General features: G+C 48.9%; 1 protein-coding gene across 1 annotated transcript in view; it reads right to left on the reverse strand.

The window, feature by feature from the left end:
* Positions 1-19,408, reverse strand: part of IDH3G (isocitrate dehydrogenase (NAD(+)) 3 non-catalytic subunit gamma) — a 51,445-nt gene that overhangs the window by 15,134 nt on the left and 16,903 nt on the right. Inside the window, exons 2-6 of the mRNA XM_086940230.1 lie at positions 13,499-13,552; positions 7,628-7,725; positions 6,923-7,038; positions 6,739-6,799; positions 5,913-6,045 (exon numbers count right to left, since the gene is read on the reverse strand). Coding sequence (XP_086796356.1) covers positions 5,913-6,045; positions 6,739-6,799; positions 6,923-7,038; positions 7,628-7,725; positions 13,499-13,552 — 462 coding nt within the window. The remainder of the gene's footprint in view (positions 1-5,912; positions 6,046-6,738; positions 6,800-6,922; positions 7,039-7,627; positions 7,726-13,498; positions 13,553-19,408) is intronic.

Raw genomic sequence — 19,408 nt, forward strand, 5'->3', positions numbered from 1 at the left:
CCTGGAGGTAGGACATGCACGGTGAGGGTGTGAACAGGGATGGTGAGCCCGCAGCAGCACAGACCCCCTGGAGGTAGGACATGCACGGTGAGGGTGTGAACAGGGATGGTGAGCCCGCACCATCAGAGACCCCCTGGAGGTAGGACATGCACGGTGAGGGTGTGAACAGGGATGGTGAGCCCGCAGCAGCACAGACCCCTGGAGGTAGGACATGCACGGTGAGGGTGTGAACAGGGATGGTGAGCCCGCAGCAGCACAGACCCCCTGGAGGTAGGACATGCACGGTGAGGGTGTGAACAGGGATGGTGAGCCCGCACCATCAGAGACCCCCTGGAGGTAGGACATGCACGGTGAGGGTGTGAACAGGGATGGTGAGCCCGCAGCAGCACAGACCCCTGGAGGTAGGACATGCACGGTGAGGGTGTGAACAGGGATGGTGAGCCCGCAGCAGCACAGACCCCTGGAGGTAGGACATGCACGGTGAGGGTGTGAATAGGGATGGTGAGCCCGCAGCAGCACAGACCCCTGGAGGTAGGACATGCACGGTGAGGGTGTGAACAGGGATGGTGAGCCCGCAGCAGCACAGACCCCCTGGAGGTAGGACATGCACGGTGAGGGTGTGAACAGGGATGGTGAGCCCGCAGCAGCACAGACCCCCTGGAGGTAGGACATGCACGGTGAGGGTGTGAACAGGGATGGTGAGCCCGCACCATCAGAGACCCCCTGGAGGTAGGACATGCACGGTGAGGGTGTGAACAGGGATGGTGAGCTCGCAGCAGCACAGACCCCCTGGAGGTAGGACATGCACGGTGAGGGTGTGAACAGGGATGGTGAGCCCGCAGCAGCACAGACCCCCTGGAGGTAGGACATGCACGGTGAGGGTGTGAACAGGGATGGTGAGCCCGCAGCAGCACAGACCCCTGGAGGTAGGACATGCACGGTGAGGGTGTGAACAGGGATGGTGAGCCCGCAGCAGCACAGACCCCCTGGAGGTAGGACATGCACGGTGAGGGTGTGAACATGGATGGTGAGCCCGCACCATCAGAGACCCCCTGGAGGTAGGACATGCACGGTGAGGGTGTGAACAGGGATGGTGAGCTCGCAGCAGCACAGACCCCCTGGAGGTAGGACATGCACGGTGAGGGTGTGAACAGGGATGGTGAGTCCGCAGCAGCACAGACCCCCTGGAGGTAGGACATGCACGGTGAGGGTGTGAACAGGGATGGTGAGCCCGCAGCAGCACAGACCCCTGGAGGTAGGACATGCACGGTGAGGGTGTGAACAGGGATGGTGAGCCAGCAGCAGCACAGACCCCTGGAGGTAGGACATGCACGGTGAGGGTGTGAACAGGGATGGTGAGCCCGCAGCATCAGAGACCCACTGGAGGTAGGACATGCACGGTGAGGGTGTGAACAGGGATGGAGAGCCCGCAGCAGCACAGACCCCTGGAGGTAGGACATGCACGGTGAGGGTGTGAACAGGGATGGTGAGCCCGCACCATCAGAGACCCCCTGGAGGTAGGACATGCACGGTGAGGGTGTGAACAGGGATGGTGAGCCCGCAGCAGCACAGACCCCTGGAGGTAGGACATGCACGGTGAGGGTGTGAACAGGGATGGTGAGCCCGCACCATCAGAGACCCCCTGGAGGTAGGACATGCACGGTGAGGGTGTGAACAGGGATGGTGAGCCCGCAGCAGCACAGACCCCTGGAGGTAGGACATGCACGGTGAGGGTGTGAACAGGGATGGTGAGCCCGCACCATCAGAGACCCCCTGGAGGTAGGACATGCACGGTGAGGGTGTGAACAGGGATGGTGAGCCCGCAGCAGCACAGACCCCTGGAGGTAGGACATGCACGGTGAGGGTGTGAACAGGGATGGTGAGCCCGCAGCAGCACAGACCCCTGGAGGTAGGACATGCACGGTGAGGGTGTGAATAGGGATGGTGAGCCCGCAGCAGCACAGACCCCTGGAGGTAGGACATGCACGGTGAGGGTGTGAACAGGGATGGTGAGCCCGCAGCAGCACAGACCCCCTGGAGGTAGGACATGCACGGTGAGGGTGTGAACAGGGATGGTGAGCCCGCACCATCAGAGACCCCCTGGAGGTAGGACATGCACGGTGAGGGTGTGAACAGGGATGGTGAGCTCGCAGCAGCACAGACCCCCTGGAGGTAGGACATGCACGGTGAGGGTGTGAACAGGGATGGTGAGCCCGCAGCAGCACAGACCCCCTGGAGGTAGGACATGCACGGTGAGGGTGTGAACAGGGATGGTGAGCCCGCAGCAGCACAGACCCCTGGAGGTAGGACATGCACGGTGAGGGTGTGAACAGGGATGGTGAGCCCGCAGCAGCACAGACCCCCTGGAGGTAGGACATGCACGGTGAGGGTGTGAACATGGATGGTGAGCCCGCATCATCAGAGACCCCCTGGAGGTAGGACATGCACGGTGAGGGTGTGAACAGGGATGGTGAGCTCGCAGCAGCACAGACCCCCTGGAGGTAGGACATGCACGGTGAGGGTGTGAACAGGGATGGTGAGTCCGCAGCAGCACAGACCCCCTGGAGGTAGGACATGCACGGTGAGGGTGTGAACAGGGATGGTGAGCCCGCAGCAGCACAGACCCCTGGAGGTAGGACATGCACGGTGAGGGTGTGAACAGGGATGGTGAGCCAGCAGCAGCACAGACCCCTGGAGGTAGGACATGCACGGTGAGGGTGTGAACAGGGATGGTGAGCCCGCAGCATCAGAGACCCACTGGAGGTAGTGGACAAGAGGTTAGGACACAAAAAGAGGCTCAGTGTCACAATATTGGGGACGCTACAGTGACAGATGATAGACAAGACATACATATGGAGGATTGCCAGATGAGATGCTCCTAGGAAGCAGACACATGGTTATGATACAAGTAAGTAAGGGAGTGATAGAATGAGGAAGCCTCTGCAGTGGTAGAGGGCACAACTAGGTGGCATTGTACCACAGCCAGGGGCAGCTGGGGACCTTTAAAACTGGTGGGATGTAAACTTTGGCTCGAATTCCAGTAAGGGAGCATGACTCAATCATTTAGAGTCACTCATTCTCAGTCAGTCTAACTCAGTCACACTCATTCATTCTCACTCACTCTCACTCAACCAATCTCACTCTGCCTCACCTATCACTCACTATCACTCTAGACTCCAATAGTCTCACTTGTTTCCACTTAGTCCCACTCATACCGACTCTCTTTCTCAATCTCACTCACTCAGACTCAGACTGTGACTCCCTCAGTTTCACTCATTCTCAGTTAGTCTCACTTAGTCCCACTCATTTTTAGCCAATCAATATTACTCAGATTCATTCAATCTCACCGACTCACCTAGATTCATTCACTCACTCATTCATAATTTGTCCCACTCAATCAGACTCACTCTGACAAAATCAGTCTCAGTGATTCTCACTCGTTCTCAGTCATTCTGAAATACTAAGAATGTGGCTCGTTAGGTCTTACACACAGTAACACTCACGATCATTCTCCCTGGCAGGTACACTCATGGTCATTCTTATTCAGTTACACTCACTGAGATTCTCCCTCACAGTAACACTCACTGTCATTCTTATTCAGTTACTCTCACTATCATTCTCCCTCACAGTTACACTCACTGTCATTCTCCCTCACAGTTACACTCACTGTCATTCTCCCTCAGTTACACTCACTGTCATTCTCCCTCGGTTACACTCACTGTCATTCTCCCTCGTCATTCTCCCTCACAGTTACACTCACTGTCATTCTCCCTCAGTTACACTCACTGTCATTCTCCCTCGGTTACACTCACTGTCATTCTCCCTCGGTTACACTCACTGTCATTCTCCCTCGGTTACACTCACTGTCATTCTCCCTCGGTTACACTCACTGTCATTCTCCCTCGGTTACACTCACTGTCATTCTCCCTCGGTTACACTCACTGTCATTCTCCCTCGATTACACTCACTGTCATTCTCCCTCGGTTACACTCACTGTCATTCTCCCTCACAGTTACACTCACTGTCATTCTCCCTCACAGTTACACTCTCTGCTATTCTCCTGCACAGTTACACTCACTGTCATTCTCCCTCACAGTTACACTCACTGTCATTCTCCCTCACAGTTACACTCACTGTCATTCTCCCTCACAGTTACACTCACTGTCATTCTCCCTCACAGTTACACTCACTGTCATTCTTATTCAGTTACACTCACTGTCATTCTCCCTCACAGTTACACTCACTGCTATTCTCCTGCACAGTTACACTCACTGTCATTCTCCCTCACAGTTACACTCACTGTCATTCTTATTCAGTTACACTCACTGTCATTCTCCCTCACAGTTACACTCACTGTCATTCTCCCTCATTATCAATTATTCACACTCACGCTTTCTATCACTCACAGACTCCCTCCACTAAATCTCTCACTTACACACACACACTCTCCACATGCGGTCTCTCACAGATGCACTCCTACCCACAAACACACATACTTAGCCATATGCACAGCCCACAACATGTAAAGGCTTTAAAGTGTTTACTTACCTGCAGCAGGTACCGTTCGGAAGACTGTGCCTTTCAGCTTCCAGGGCTGGGTCATGAAACTGAAACCTCGCATCTGTGCAGTCACAGATTTGAGGTCGTAGTCTCTGCTCTGTCACTCCACCCTTGCCCAACTCTGTGGCAAGCAGAGAAAGGGTGGGGTAACAGACTGTTTGGTGTAGCCATGGGCACTGCAGGGCTTAAAGTTGCAGCACCCATGTCTACCTTTGGCTGTGATGCCTAGCACGTCACACATGGGGTAGGCACAGGGCCCCAAGGCCAAGGATGGCATTTCTCCAGCCCTGGTGGTCCCTCTCAAAAGCCTGGAGTAGGCGCCTTCCTGTGCCTACAGACAGAGACTGCTGCGAGACCGCAGAAGGAGGTATTTTTACCATACCAAGTGTGAATAATAAATTATTATTTAATCTTGTATAGAAAAAAACATGGAGGCCAGAAGACAAGGGTGTGTGGCCCCTCAGCCCATGAAGAGGAGCCCACACCAGATTCTCTGGGGGAAGTGGACAGAAGATTACAACAACAATAAAGACGGGCTGTGGCAGAATGGCATGATAGACTATGGGGGTTGATGTAGATTCCAGATAGGGCAGAAGATGAAAGGGGGTGTGTTAAGATGGGAGATGTACAATGAAGGAGAGATGTGCTAGAATACTAGAGGCACACTATTGGCGACAAAGGTAGGATACAAACGGAGCGAGGGAAGTATTTTAACGCAAGTGACACTATATTGTGGGCAGAGGAGCACATTAAAAATGGAAGAAATAGCAATTTATGAAACATAATCAAGCTACTTTGTTAGTCTGGAGAAGCATCATTTGACCTTCCTTGGTCAGCCCAGCTTTGTGTGGTAGCTGGCTGCTGCTCTGGGCTGTGGATCCTGGGCCCCCCTCTCATTCTCCGTATGCCCTGGTGTCTGCTGTGGGTTCTGTGCCCCAGGTGTCTACTGTGGAGTCTGTGTCCCACTCTTTTTCTGTACCCCCTGGTGTCTACCCTGGGCAGTGGGTTCTGTGCCCCTCTTTCATCCTCTGTATCCCCTGGTGTCTGCTCTAGGCTGTGGATTCTGTGCCCCGCTCTCAAGCTCTGTACCCCCTGGACTCTGTGCTGTGGATTCTGTGCCCCTCTCTCATCCTCTGTACCCCCTGGTGTTTACTCTGGGCCTCTGTGTTCAGGTCCCTGTGACGCTCACTCTGAATTGTGATCCCTGAAAGCTCCACCATGCTCTAGCCCTTGTGCTTCATGCTCACCGCAGTGACGCCATACGCGATACCCTCTGACCCACGCCTTATCTGCAATATCTTACCCTTGTGCCCTCCAATATAGAGCCCCCCTTGTAATTGGAGTGCCTTTACCTCGTGCTCCAGGCTGCTGTACTCTCCTTCTGTATTCTCTCTCACAATCAGAATGTCGATGTTCTTGTGCCGGGTCTGCACCCCAGGCAGACTCTGGCAGTGAATCACGTTGGCATACAGGTCCAGGCTGGTCCTGGTGGCAAAAAAAAAACCATGGTGAAGAAGCATGGAAAACATGAATACCTACATCTTGTTTCATGAATGATAGTGCTTCCGGGCAGCAGTGACTGCATAGGAAGGCAGCAGAGAATACAAAGACCCTTCTATGGGGGAGGATGGGATTGTGTCTAAACATAGGTCGGCGCTCCTTCAGGAGTAGATAGAGAGGACATAGCAGCGATGAACCCTTGGTCAGAAGAGGGCACAAGTACAGCTAACACCACAGACGAGCACCATTGGGAGAACTACAGCATGACAGACCTTCTGTTCAGGAACCAGTCAACATACCACAGGCAGACCCTCAAGGTGATGTGACAAGGTGCGCAGTAGCGAAGTGCACAAATGGAACTAAGGAGGGGGCATTTCTTAATATTTTACAGACAGTTCCTCCTCCGTAGAGGATTGCTAGAGATAAGGCCTCCTCCAGGTCTCGCACTAGAATGTACTAGAGGTTAGCCTGAAGTCTGGGGGATTTTCATGCCAAAAGGTGCCCACCAATACACTCTCCCTATTCACTCCAAGTGAGAAGGCATGGCCACCCACCCCTCATCACTGAAGAAAGTCAAGGTGTAAGAAACTCTGACCCCAGGCAAGGCGTCTGCACCAGAATCCTAGAGCCCTAGACACCCACCAATACAACACACACAGAAGCCAAGCTACCACTCACCGGAGAAGGTTGTTCCGGGATCTGTGATTTGGAGGCATATTGTGGTTGGTTTCAATATTTCCTGCAAATTAAAACAGAATGTAGGTTAGTTGCACAGACACATCCAGGGACGGTACATGAAGGGTGCCAGGTAAGTGGCATACAAGCCAGAAAGAGGAAAGGTTTTTGTAGCGCACAAGCTTACCTTTCAGAGCCACTCTGTTCCTTCGAATCGCCATGATGGCAGTCTGGATATCATCCTCGTTAGTGGCTGTGGAGTTCACATTCACTACCTCGAAATCCACAGGGACGCAGCAATGCCTGAGGATGAAGATTTGGACAATGTAGAGTGATGCACAGACTCAAGCAGCTACACACTCTAAATCTCTCCCCACAGCACCCACATCCAATCGGACTCTTTGGGATCCCATGAAGTCCTAAACCCAGCACTCTGTGCCATAGATGTCACTGACCTGGTCTAACAATAGGCTTTTGTTTTTCTCTATGTGATGGTTCTGTGCTGAAGAAATGGATTTTAAAACAACTTATTTGGATCCCCACATGAGCTTTTTTATCAATTTACAAACTCAACACAAGCCATTATTCTCTGGCCCCACTTCAGTGGCATTGCCCAGACAGAACGTAGACAATTCACAGATATCTTTCTCGCACTTCCCAGATATGAGACTCTTTGTTCAACCCGATATCCTAGAGACCTTTTACAGGACACAAAAACAACACAATGGCGATTTCTGCTAACCACTCCTTTCTACAATGTCCCTTCAAATGTCAAATTACAGAAGATTGGGTGGCTAGAGGTTAGCATCCCTGATTCTCGGGGAGCCGCTTCCTTCACTGCAGCTGGCTCCACCGCTGCACACGGAGAGCATGTCACACTTCAAGCAGGTACCTGAAAACGTCGATGACGTGCCGCATCAGCTCCGGACCGATGCCATCTCCAGGGATCATGGTCACGGTGTGTCGGCCACCATACTTGGCCGGAGGAGGCTGCGGAGGAAAAATAATACAGCTATATATTTTTTTAATGTTTCCTTTTCTCTGGTAGGCTGTGGCGGCAGAATGCTGTTTTCTCCCTCAAAACTATGATAGTATCACTTAATCAGACTCCAAGAGGTGCTAGCCATGCACTTTTTTCATCACATCCACCATGTGAGGAGGAACCAGTATTAAATATGACGGATTCAGTAACAACGACAATAAGGCAAAAGAAAACTCCAATATATGAGACCCGCTGGCAACAAAAAACACATGAGCAGAACTCCCTCGTACTTTGCCTCTCAATTTACAGCTACACAGAAAGTCGCATCACCACCTTTCTGACCCATTTGCTTGACGCCTGAAGTGAACCAACCCCTCCCCCATTATACTCTGCGCGAAAACCTATCGACACCCGTGAGAAACAGACAGGAGTCAAAGTGGCAGCTACCTCCAACATTCTTAATGTACAGACATGTCCTTAATTCCACCTCACATGCAGCCATAGTAGCACTTTGTACGGCTGTGGAGGGGAGGTGCTGGGGCCTGAAGAATGTGCTTGGCACACGTATGTCCTCATTGCATGTTGGTCAGAGAGGAATCATTGTGAGATTGCCACTCTGGCCTATTTGGAATGGCAAAAGTGGTCTGAGCATCCCACACCCACGATTACCTGCCACAAAAACAATGAACCTGGTTCTAGTAGTTGCGGAAGCACACCCAGTAAATGCACAGAAGTTTCCACAGACAGTTTACATTTGCTCCAAGCAGGCAAAAATATCAGTGTAAAGGCTGCAGAGAAAAAGAAAAAAAAAAGAAGAGGTGTCTGACCCGATAATTCAGTGTGTCACTGGTATTTTCCCATTCTGGGGCCTGCAACTCACAATGGCAGGAAGGTGATGCTGCGAAACTGCCTGGAACCGTTGATTCCAGCCCCAGTGTCTCCCCACAAACCTCATTCTTGTCAATCTCGTAATGAGGGCTTTAGCTGTTCACTACAGCTCTTTCAGATATTTGTAAGTACATAATCAGAAGTATTCATAAAACGCAAATGACTAGATGTTTCCATTAATGTCTCCCAGAAGTCCTCCACATTCCCTGAGCCATAACTGGAAGTTTTATGGTGATCATGGGCTGCTTTGTCCTCGGTTTTGCTAAGAAGCTGCTCTTCTTCGTTAGCCCACACGTTGGGACCCTTCTACTTTGTGTGGATAGGGGCATCACCCTCTTTCTGTTGGTGTGTGCATGGACTGGACGGGGGCAGAGAGACAGGAAAAAGAGGACGAAGGAGAGGCGGCGGCCGGCCGTTTCCAGTATGAACAATTCTACATGATCAGAAACACAAGAGAGACCATGGGAGTTTTGAAATGGAATATAGATAGAATTGCCCTGATGAAGTCCCTGTAAGGAATGAAACATGTTGGCTGGGTCTCTCAGTGCCATTCAAAATTGGATGTCTAATAAATAGAACCTTATGTGAAAAAGACACCAACGTTTGGCGATTAATTAAAAGGTAATAAAAGACGTGGTATGAAAAAATAGAAGTAATTGAGAAAATTATGATAGCTACAAGGGGGTGTGATTTGGAACGTTCAGTGTGAGCATGGATAAATTGTTGCCCTCCTACAAATGAGAGACCCATTTATAGTAAAGATGATTATTTTTTTCAGCCATTTGGCTTAATGTCAATCTCTTGCATTTCACAGACTCCACGCTGCTGGTTCCTGCCTCTGCTTTTCTGAAGTAATGAGTAAACCCCAATAAAAGTGTTGAAGTCAGAGCACTAGGTCAGGTGCCTGCAGAGGCGGCGTGGCTACGGTCTGAGCCGGGGGCTCCCCAGAGGCAAAGGAGATTCATCTGTTTATTCATCTGTTTATGCTCCACTAGGGGTTCATGTACTTTTGAAAAGATTGGAAATGTCAGCTTGACTATTCACTTTACATAATGCTCAAAGACTATGCCAGGCAGAGGTCCGACCATGGATTTCATAAAGCGTCTGTTGTTGCTCGTTTCTCTGAAGTGCTGCTGGAGGGCACTCTTTTTACTGACTCTGCACCACGAAGGTGTTCGAGTTACTTCTAATTGACGCTTGTTTTGAGATCATCGAGCAGAGACAAGCCAGGGATTTATTGTGTGTCACCCCAAGAACCACTGATCTTGCACTGTGAGACAGGGTGATGGGCCATCTTTAAGGGGCTCACAGTGTCACTCCTTTGAAGAGGGAGAGGGACTGGGTGAGGGACCGTTCAACTTCAACCACAGTCCATTTGCCAGAAGAAGATTGATCCAGGAGTCCATGTTGGCGCTGATGACAGAAATGAGCTTCAAAGTGAGATTGGTAGCCGTCAAGGCTGCTTCTGCCGACATAATACAAGAGCAGAAGGCAAGTTAAAATAAGACAAGGAAAATTATTTCCAGCAATAAGCAAGAACCCCAAAAAAACTGCCTCTCCACGAAACCCCAGACATTTGAAGAAAATGTCAAAGCTGGCAGCAAGTGGTCAGCTGAGTGAGTTTCTGGTAGTACTCAGGGGAGATTAGAGTTAGAAACAATGGTGTAATGTTGACCCCATGTACTTCCTAAGGGGTGAAAGAGGAGTTTTGAATTCAGAGGCAATAGTTGTCACCTCTCTTTGTGTCTATCACATGTTTGGTGATCGCCCCCACTATGTCCCCTCTTGTCTGCCGCCATGGCTAGATGGACCAGGGGACCTAGGATTATGAAGTAGACCGTGCACACGGAGTGTGAAAGAGGGACATGCACAAAAACACACCTGCTTGACTTTTGAATGATGCTTGACGTCCTCATTTTACATGCGTAATGGGCCGCTACACAAGGAACAGAAAATCAGGGATGAGTAAAAACCTGCGACCTCAATTTTAAAAAGTGGAATATAGGAGCTGGTGGCTGCAGCACAATGTTTATTACAAATATATCAATCAATGTTTCTTCTGACAAGATCTAGTCAGAGATGTTTTACACATATACTGAAGCATCTGTAGAGGTTTGTGAAAAATAATTATAAAAGAAAGCGGTATCACTAAGCGAGTTGATCCACAGACATGATACAGACACAGCAACTCACTGCTGTGGTTCACACATCACACTAACCAGAGCACCAGCAAGGTCATTCATTAATAAAGCTGCACTACAGACACATTAGCACAGTTATCCTGGTGCCATGGGAATGCGGAGGTCATAAGCGAGAATAGTAATTCATTGAGGAATGGGTTGTGGTAGACAGACCATAAAGAACCGCCTGCATCGGTGAAACATTACATATCGCCTGACGAATTGCTCAAGACAAGTATATTGATTAATTACAACAGGTTTGGTTGTTTATGTCTGTCCTTGTTATTGTTCTGTCTGTCACCTTTGCATTATGGCATGGGGAATACGTGACAAGGATGGGTTCTGTCCCATTCTTTTAACCAACTGCTTGTGACTCAAAACAGCTAGCCAACCTACTTACTACGGAGTTAAGCCTATGTGAATGTTGCATGTATCTGGCAAGAATTTGACTTTTTAGTCATATATAGAATACTGACTTTTTTGTCAAATCTGGGAGTTTTCTTTGCAAACGTACATGAAAACATTGTTGCCAGAATGCGAAGGCTAAGAAGAGCTGAAACGGGTTTAGCACAGCACTGGTGATTCTGGCTTGGTGCATAATTTTGGTACCTTACGTTCAGTGGAATGCGAAAACTAGCCCCTGGAATGAACATTTCCACTGCAAGAGAAAATCCACACTTGTACACACACTGTGGTTTACACCCCCTCCACCCTTCCTTGACTGACTCATATAACGTCCCCCCCCAAAAAAAAAGTAACAAAATGGTACTTACAATGACTTGTTGCTGATTTTCACAGGTACAAAAAGAAAGAAACAAGAACAAAATACGTTAGAAGAGTCTGACCATCAACGTGTGCACAATCCATTTTATTACAAAAAGTATAACATTTATCTTGCAAAAAACCTGTGCACAGCTAGCTCCAGATGTTTTACCTGTACAAATGTACATCCATGGGCACTTTGAGGATTGTTTTGATGTGCTCATCATGTTCAACAAGACACCTGTAGCTTTTAGTCAGATTTGGGAGTTGTCCCAAACTTTGGATGCGTGCCCTTGTTTTCTCAGAGGCCGCCGCACCCTCCCACAGGGGGGGAGGCTTAGAGGCCGGCGCCATAACCCACGCGGTGCCCACCGGTGGGGAAACTGGTTCTGGGCGCCTTAAAGCGCCCAGAAACCAGTGGATGCTGAGGGCGCACCACCCCGTTCCGGCCGGAAGTGACCTTTGACCTGGGCGCCCCTAAGGGGCGGCCAATGGTCACTCTGGCTTCTTTTGAACCCCCCAATCAGGGGGTCCACCAGAGACCCCTATGGAGGGGTTTAGGGGATTTAAGTCGCCGCTTCTCCCAGCAAGGACACAACTTCTTCGAGGAGCTGGGAGAGCGGCGCAACAACGCACCAATTGCAGCCCCACCCACCCACACCTAAGGAACAGCGAAGTAGCAGGGCTGGAGGATGGCAGGGGCATTTGCGGAAATCCTACAATGGTTGGCTAAGGAAACACACCGGCGGGCGGTGTGTAGGAGGAGGGCCACTCACTTTTGGATGCCGCACGGCAGGGTGACGTGGCCGCACCAAGGAGGGGAGTAGCAGGAGGAGACGGCACTCGCGGCCCAGACCCGGCCGGACGGCAGGGCGCAAATGGTAGCGAGCTGGGGACCTAACTCCAGAGAGAAAAGCTCCCCTCCACGACACGCAGAAGGCGTGGGCGACCAACCACGGGAACACCAAGGACTGACAAGGAACTGGTTTTGTACAGTGCCATTTACGAACTGAGGAGTACACAAAAGACTGACACCTGTTCTCACAAGATGGTGTCATGAGTTGTATATGACATGTATGATTTATGGGTACAGTTCGCAAATGAGAAGTTGCATAACCAGTATGTGTTTGTTAATATTAATAAAACTGCGGCCAACAACGACCATCACTAATAACCGGTACTGTTGGCTGACTTTATTTCAAGAAGGGCAAACGGGCATCCAGGGGGAGGAGAGGCCGGGGAGTCGCCGTTGGGTACCCACGGAATGGGCACGAGCGGGGGTTATGGTATTCTGCCTAGATTCAGGCAGGTATCTGCAGCATGTTTCTACAGATATAATTGTTAGCAGCTATGGGGATGCACCACCTCTTGGAAGGCTGGGGCAGCAGTTCGGAGAAGGAACTGTAGGTTGATAGATTCACATTTGTTTTACAAAAGTGATAACTATAAAACAAACTGATTATGTTCAAACTAGCTCATCCATCTGTGCATTGTGAAAGTTAATGTACCTTCACTTTATGCTATGTATCGAGTAGGAACGTAAATGATATCATTGGATGTAATTTTAATGTTTACTTGCACGATGCCCACAGATGTGACACAAAGTTGATGATGTGTTTCAACCAAGACGTTGGCAATGAAGCCAGACTGCATCGGGTTGAGGAAAGACCTTGTTTTCCCTATTGTCAAAGAGTGAAGTTTACAAACTAAAATCATACTAAATCAAGCCAAATTCAAACAATGCAATGGAAAGCTTTCTTCAGACACAAACACGCCACAGACCCCAACAGCACAGGTGCTCAACTCAATTAAATGGCAAAGCTGGTGATTTCTGAAGTATGCTTCGCAGTCACGTTGATCATTACTCAGGGCCCAGAGATGTGCATTAGTGCAGCACGCTCGACTAGTGTTCTCTCGTTCTCCCACTCTCTTAAGCAGCAAGAAGGATCACAGTGGCACTCACCGATGAGTAGGTCCGCCTGTTGATGGAGCTGGCCCCGAGTCCCTGAAAAGAAAGGCCACAGCTGAGTCACAGAGAGACGGACACAGTCATATGGTTCAGAACTAAACCCATCCCCAATGTCCAAGCACCTGTGTCCAATGGAGGGCATTCCATACTGTCATTGTGAGAGTTCTTAAATGATTCCATGCCAAAGGGTCACCTTGTTTGCACTGCTGAACTTCCAAAGCAATTTAACTACACACCAAAAAACAATGACTGGTAAATGGACGTCACAGGAGTACAACTGTTGTTTCTCAGTGGAATGGAGGCATCTGGTTGCCACACAGAGATTCGCTACTCAGGGCAACAAATTACGTATTTGCAGAATACACAAACTGTATATTATAATATGGTGCATTCAAAAGCATCCACTTTAGAGTGCCTCTTGAATAGGGTCATATTCTAAAGATCCGCGTTGGCCGGCCACTGGTGCCCAACCTAGGGCCATGATTTTTGTCCACATATAACCAAACTTTTTTTAGGTCTCGCGCCTGCATTGCATTGCGCAGCAGTGCTTGCGCAGCGTGAGACCTTTAGTGAGAGAAAAACGGGGTTTTAGCACTGACCTAGGAATCGCACACACTCATGCTTGTGCGATTCCTTTTGTGCTACCCCACTGCCCTTTGCGTGCGTCTTTTTTTATAAAAGACTGCACGCAATTGGCCAAAGGAGGGAGCGTTGCTCCGCCCAAGGCCTATTGGTTTCTATTACACGCTTGGTGCGCGTAATAGACACCAATATGCCGTGTGGTTTCAATTATCGTGCCCAGACACGGCCGCGATAATTGAAATCACATGTCTGGCAGTGGCACGCGCTCCCGCACCACTCTCTGCATTGTTATTTTTTGGATCCATTTCAGAGGGAAGCAAATTAATAAAGAAGCGCTGACGTCTTGTTTATTCACTCCCTAACTTTTCTATCCTCTTTTGTTAATGGTCCTTTTGCTCATTCAGGTTTTGTTTTACAGATTACTTTGTTTAATATTTTTCAGTTCTAGTTTCCTTTTCGTTTTGTTCTTGCCGATTTCACATTTCTTATACTCTTGTTTCCGTTGCTCTCTCTCTATATTAATTGTGTTGGTATGCAATAAGAGTTCTTTCCATGACTCCAAGTGCCCCTAATCAGCCCTAAAAAGTGTGACAATCTTGTGGGCCCCAACCGTAAGTGTGAGACTTGCTTTTTTCAGATTCCATTTTATTCCCAACCATGTAGCCAGTCACATCTTTACAAATGTACATATTTTACAAGGCTCTTCACCCGTTAGTTTACTGGACCCATTGGGCTCAAGTCACATAAAAAGTAGGAAATCTGCACCTGCAGTGTTACATTTCTCGATTGGAAGTAGATTTACGGCCCCTCCAGCTTCTCAAACCCTTCCAGGAGTTAACCTGGGCAGATGTGCGAGTTGAGGGTTTCCAGACACCTCCTGGAGAAGTCATGACTTTTTTTTTGCTTCATTGACATTTCCCCAGTGCATTTGCCTCAAGAAAATATGACCATTTCAACTGTGGGAAAATAATTAAGAGACGGTTGTCAATGGGTACAACCGGGCACAGTTTGTACTCATTCCAAAACTGTAATGACTGAACATGCCTAGAACAACTTCTTGAGTTGATTTACTCCCCAAATATTATTACACTCTCGTGGGTTAACATTACACTGGTATAAATGGATTTGGATTTATGACTTGTGTCACCTTTTGTGAATTCTTACCAGCTGTAAACACTGCCAGTTGCACTCGTAAATTTGTTATGAGTGCTAAATGCTTTGTGAGTTCGGCCATTTTTACATAACCCGCCCTGTGGACTCCCTGACCCCAGAGAAGGAATGTCCACAATGGATGTTTGTGCTGCTAACAATGGTTGGATCAAAAGCAGGGCGAGTCAGTAGGTGGGTTAGGGAGCTTCTGGAATAGGCAATTTACAGGACGGCAGTTTTACACCTCATGTCATGCACTTGTCTCCTCTTTTAAGCTCTTTAAGTACTTGAAGGTGTTTCAGCGTCAGTGAGACGGACGCGGCCACCTGCAAAGCATAAGGAGGTTAAAGTGCATTAAAGGGAGCCCTTGTTGTGCGGCTCACAAGTGCATTTATTTTATCTATTTTTAATATAATAATTTGATGCATTACGTGTGCATCTGCCTACCCTAGCTTCATTCGTGCACTTGTTCCATTTCTTAAAGATGCATGTATTCTGTGGTTCATATGTGCACACATAGCTCTGAGATGCACCTTATATTAAAGGCCTTACATTGGCTGTAATTGTTGGTGTTTGCCTTAGTGTGTGACATTACTTTGTGTGAAGAATGTACACCCTGTGGCTTTATTCAGGTATCTAAACAACATGATGTTCTATAAGGTTTTACTGACTGTAACTGTCAGTACTTTTCAGGAGTATTGATGTGATTTAAAGGAAACCATCGTGGGTCACCATCAATTGGCGACTGCAAATTGCCAACAGCCTCCCTCTTCCTTGCCCCCTCGCACATCCACCAATCACCAGACCCCTCCTCCCCAGGCAAAGTCTCCTGCTGGGAAAACCTGCTTGTTTCCTCATCTCGGAAGGGGGCGAGGAGGCTCACTAGCGTCAACTGCCCCTTAAAGAATGTTTGACTACAGGGATTCGTCTCCATCCCCATCTACCAGCTACAAACAGCTTAAAACATTAGACACTACAGGTATTTGTATTTTGTATTTTGTATTTGTATTTGTAGGGGTATTTGTAAAGCGCGGCGTTCGCTCCGGAAGGAGCATCATGGCGCTAAGAATCCTTGATTACCGGTCTGGGAGCAGAGAGGGAATTAGATGGCTGCTTTAGCGAGATCATCGGGGAGGCTGAAGATCCACGTCTTAAGAACCTTTCTGAATGGTTTTTCTTGCGTTAATTGCCTGAGGTGTTTGGGCAGATTGTTCCATGCTTTGGTGGCCAAGTAGCTTAAGGTTTTGGCTCCCTTCGTCTTCAGATTATACTTTGCAGGCAGGATGAGGTTGTCCTGGGACGAACGGAGAGATCGCCTGGGGGTGTAGTGGGGAAGACGTTTGTGGAGGTATTTTGGACCGGATTTATTAAAAGCTCTGAAGGCGATGATTAGAATTTTGAATAAAATTCTCTTGTGGAGAGGTAGCCAGTGTAGGGATCGAAGGGCTGCGGAGATGGAGGCACTACGGGGCAGTTTGAGTACGAGTCGAGCAGCTGTATTAAGCACGCTCTGGAGTTTCGCGAGAGTGCTCTTTTTTGCCCCTGCCAGTAAGCCGTTGCAGTAGTCTAGTCGTGAAATTATGAGGGCTACTGCTACACTCTTTCTGGCGTCGAGACGGAGGAAGTTGAAGAACTTTTTTAAGGATCTTATTGTCCCGAAACATTTGCCGGCTACCGTCTTAGCATGTTGGTCAAAGGAGAGATCTGAGTCGAAAATGACGCCTAGATTCCTGGCCGTAGTTACAGTTTGGGGGGGGGGGGCGATTGAGTCGTCTGGCCACCAGAGGGCTGGGCTGAAGGAGGTGTTCTTTCCAATTGGGAGAATCTCCGTTTTATTTGAATTACATTTCAAATGATTTACGTTCATCCAATGGAAGACCTCCGTTAAGCAGTTCTTGAGGTTGAGTTCGGCGCTGGTGGAGCTACCATCCAAGGGCACGATGAGCTGGGTGTCATCGGCGTAGGAGGTTACAGGTATTCCAAAGGATTCAATCAAGGATAGGAGAGGAATGAGATAGATGTTGAAAAGGAGGGGACTTAGGATAGAACCCTGTGGGACGCCTGAGGAAATCGTTTTTTCTGTTGAATGGAAAGGGCCCAGAGCGACAGTCTGTGATCGGTCTGTAAGGAATGATTTTAACCAGGATAGAGCGTAGTCTGAAATCCCTATGTTCATCAGTCTACTGATGAGGATGGAATGGGAAATGGTGTTGAACGCCGCGGTCAGGTCAAGAAGGATGAGAATTGAATTTTTTCGCTGATCTTGAAGCAGTTTGATCGTGTCTGATAGTTCTATCAGCGCTGTTTCCGTCGAATGTTTGGGACGGAAACCCGACTGCTGCGGGTGGAGTATGTTATTTGCTTCCAGGTATTGTCTAAGTTCTCTATAGACCAGTTGTTCGGTTATTTTTCCTAGGGCGGGGAGTAGTGAGATCGGGCGCAGATTGGTCAAGTCAGATGGTGATTTATTGGCCTTTTTCATGAGAGGCTTGACAATTCCTTTCTTCCACCGGGGGGGGGGACAATGCCTGTGTTAAGCGACGAATTGACTATGTTGTTAATTATTGGGTTGATCACGTCGATGGTTTGGTGTAGAATTTTGGGGGGACAGGGGTCGGAGGGGGAGCCTGATTTGCAGGCCAGGATGACTTCTCTAGTTTGTGCCAAAGTTACAGGGGAGAAACTGCTCAAGCTTCCGGGAAAGGAGTCCGAGGGAGGGGGGAGTGAGGAGGTACAGAAAGGGGGGAAATTGCTTTGGATGGAAACAATTTTCTCTTCAAAATAGTCGGAGATTTTATCGCAGAGGTCCTGTGATGGGGGTATTTCAGGTTGCAGTGCTTTGGGCTGGGTGAATGACTTTACAATAGAAAACAAGGTCTTTTGTTTTTGATGGGATTCTTTAATGGCGTTCACATAATAGGACTTCTTGGCTGATTTGATACTCGAAAGATAGGCTTTTCTTGTTTGAGTATATAGGAGACGATCGTCAATGTCATAGGACTTACGCCATTTTCGCTCTGCTTTCCTACAAAGTAGGTGAGAGGTGGCAAGGTCGGGGGTAAACCAGGGGGCATTGATTTTGGATTTTTTATGAGAGTTGCCTTGACGTTTGGGGGGGTTTCTGGTTTTCATTTCGTGTGTGAGCCAATTGTAAAAGAGGTCGGCGTCGATTTCTATATTTCCGGACAGGGTCGGGGTGTGGGATTGATCCATAGGTTTAAGAGTCAGGCTTTCTTGGACTTTTTTCCAATTGATAGGGTTGGAGGGGCGAGAGTTAGTGTTATTGCGAAAGGGGGAACATACGCTATGGATGTGGAACAAAATCAAGCTGTGGTCAGTCCAGACTTGAGGGAGCGGGGGTAGGGTGATGAGGGAAGAGAGATTGGTGCATACAGCATCAAGGGTGTGCCCATGCAGGTGGGTAGGCTGGGAGATTAGTTGTTGGAGATTGAACATTTCGAGTGTTTGGAGGAAATTGATGGCTTGGGGATCCGATTTGGAGTCGAGATGTAGGTTGAAATCCCCGAGTAGGGTGAAGTGGGGGTATCGGAGAAGAAAGTGGCCCAGGGAGTCGCACAATGAATCAAGAAATTCAGTGGCATTACCGGGCGGGCGGTAAATGAGGCCACCAGAGAAGGAGGTTTGCTCGTTCAATTTGATTGAGAAACCTAGACCTTCCGTGTTTTTTAGGGGCTCTAGGTTGAAGGAGTGGCATGGGAAGGTGTTCCTAAGTATTATGGCGACACCTCCTCCTCTGCCTTTTGGTCTGTCCTGCCTAAAGAATGAGTAGCCTTGAGGTAGGGAAGCAGCAATATCAGGATTGCTATCTTCTGTTAACCAAGTTTCGGTTATCATTAGGCAGTCTAGGTCCGAGTCGCAGATGAGGTCGTGAATGTCTGGATTATGCTTGCACATAGAACGTGCGTTAATCAGACCTCCTTTAAAGAGCGTTGGGGCGGCCTTGGGATGCAATAGGGGGGTGGGTATAGAGGCTGTAGGATTAGTGGGCGTCCAGTTGCAATTTTTACAGCTGATAGTGTCCGCAGACTTTGTTGGATCGAGTATATAGGGGCAGTGTTTGCCACCCTGTAGTCGATAGAGGTCTTCAGGGAGGTACTTAATGATGGTTGAAGTTTGCGCAGAGTTTCGTGCGCTAGGCGC

Source organism: Lissotriton vulgaris, chromosome 10, assembly GCF_964263255.1.
Source record: "Lissotriton vulgaris chromosome 10, aLisVul1.2, whole genome shotgun sequence".
Classification (NCBI taxonomy): domain Eukaryota; kingdom Metazoa; phylum Chordata; class Amphibia; order Caudata; family Salamandridae; genus Lissotriton; species Lissotriton vulgaris.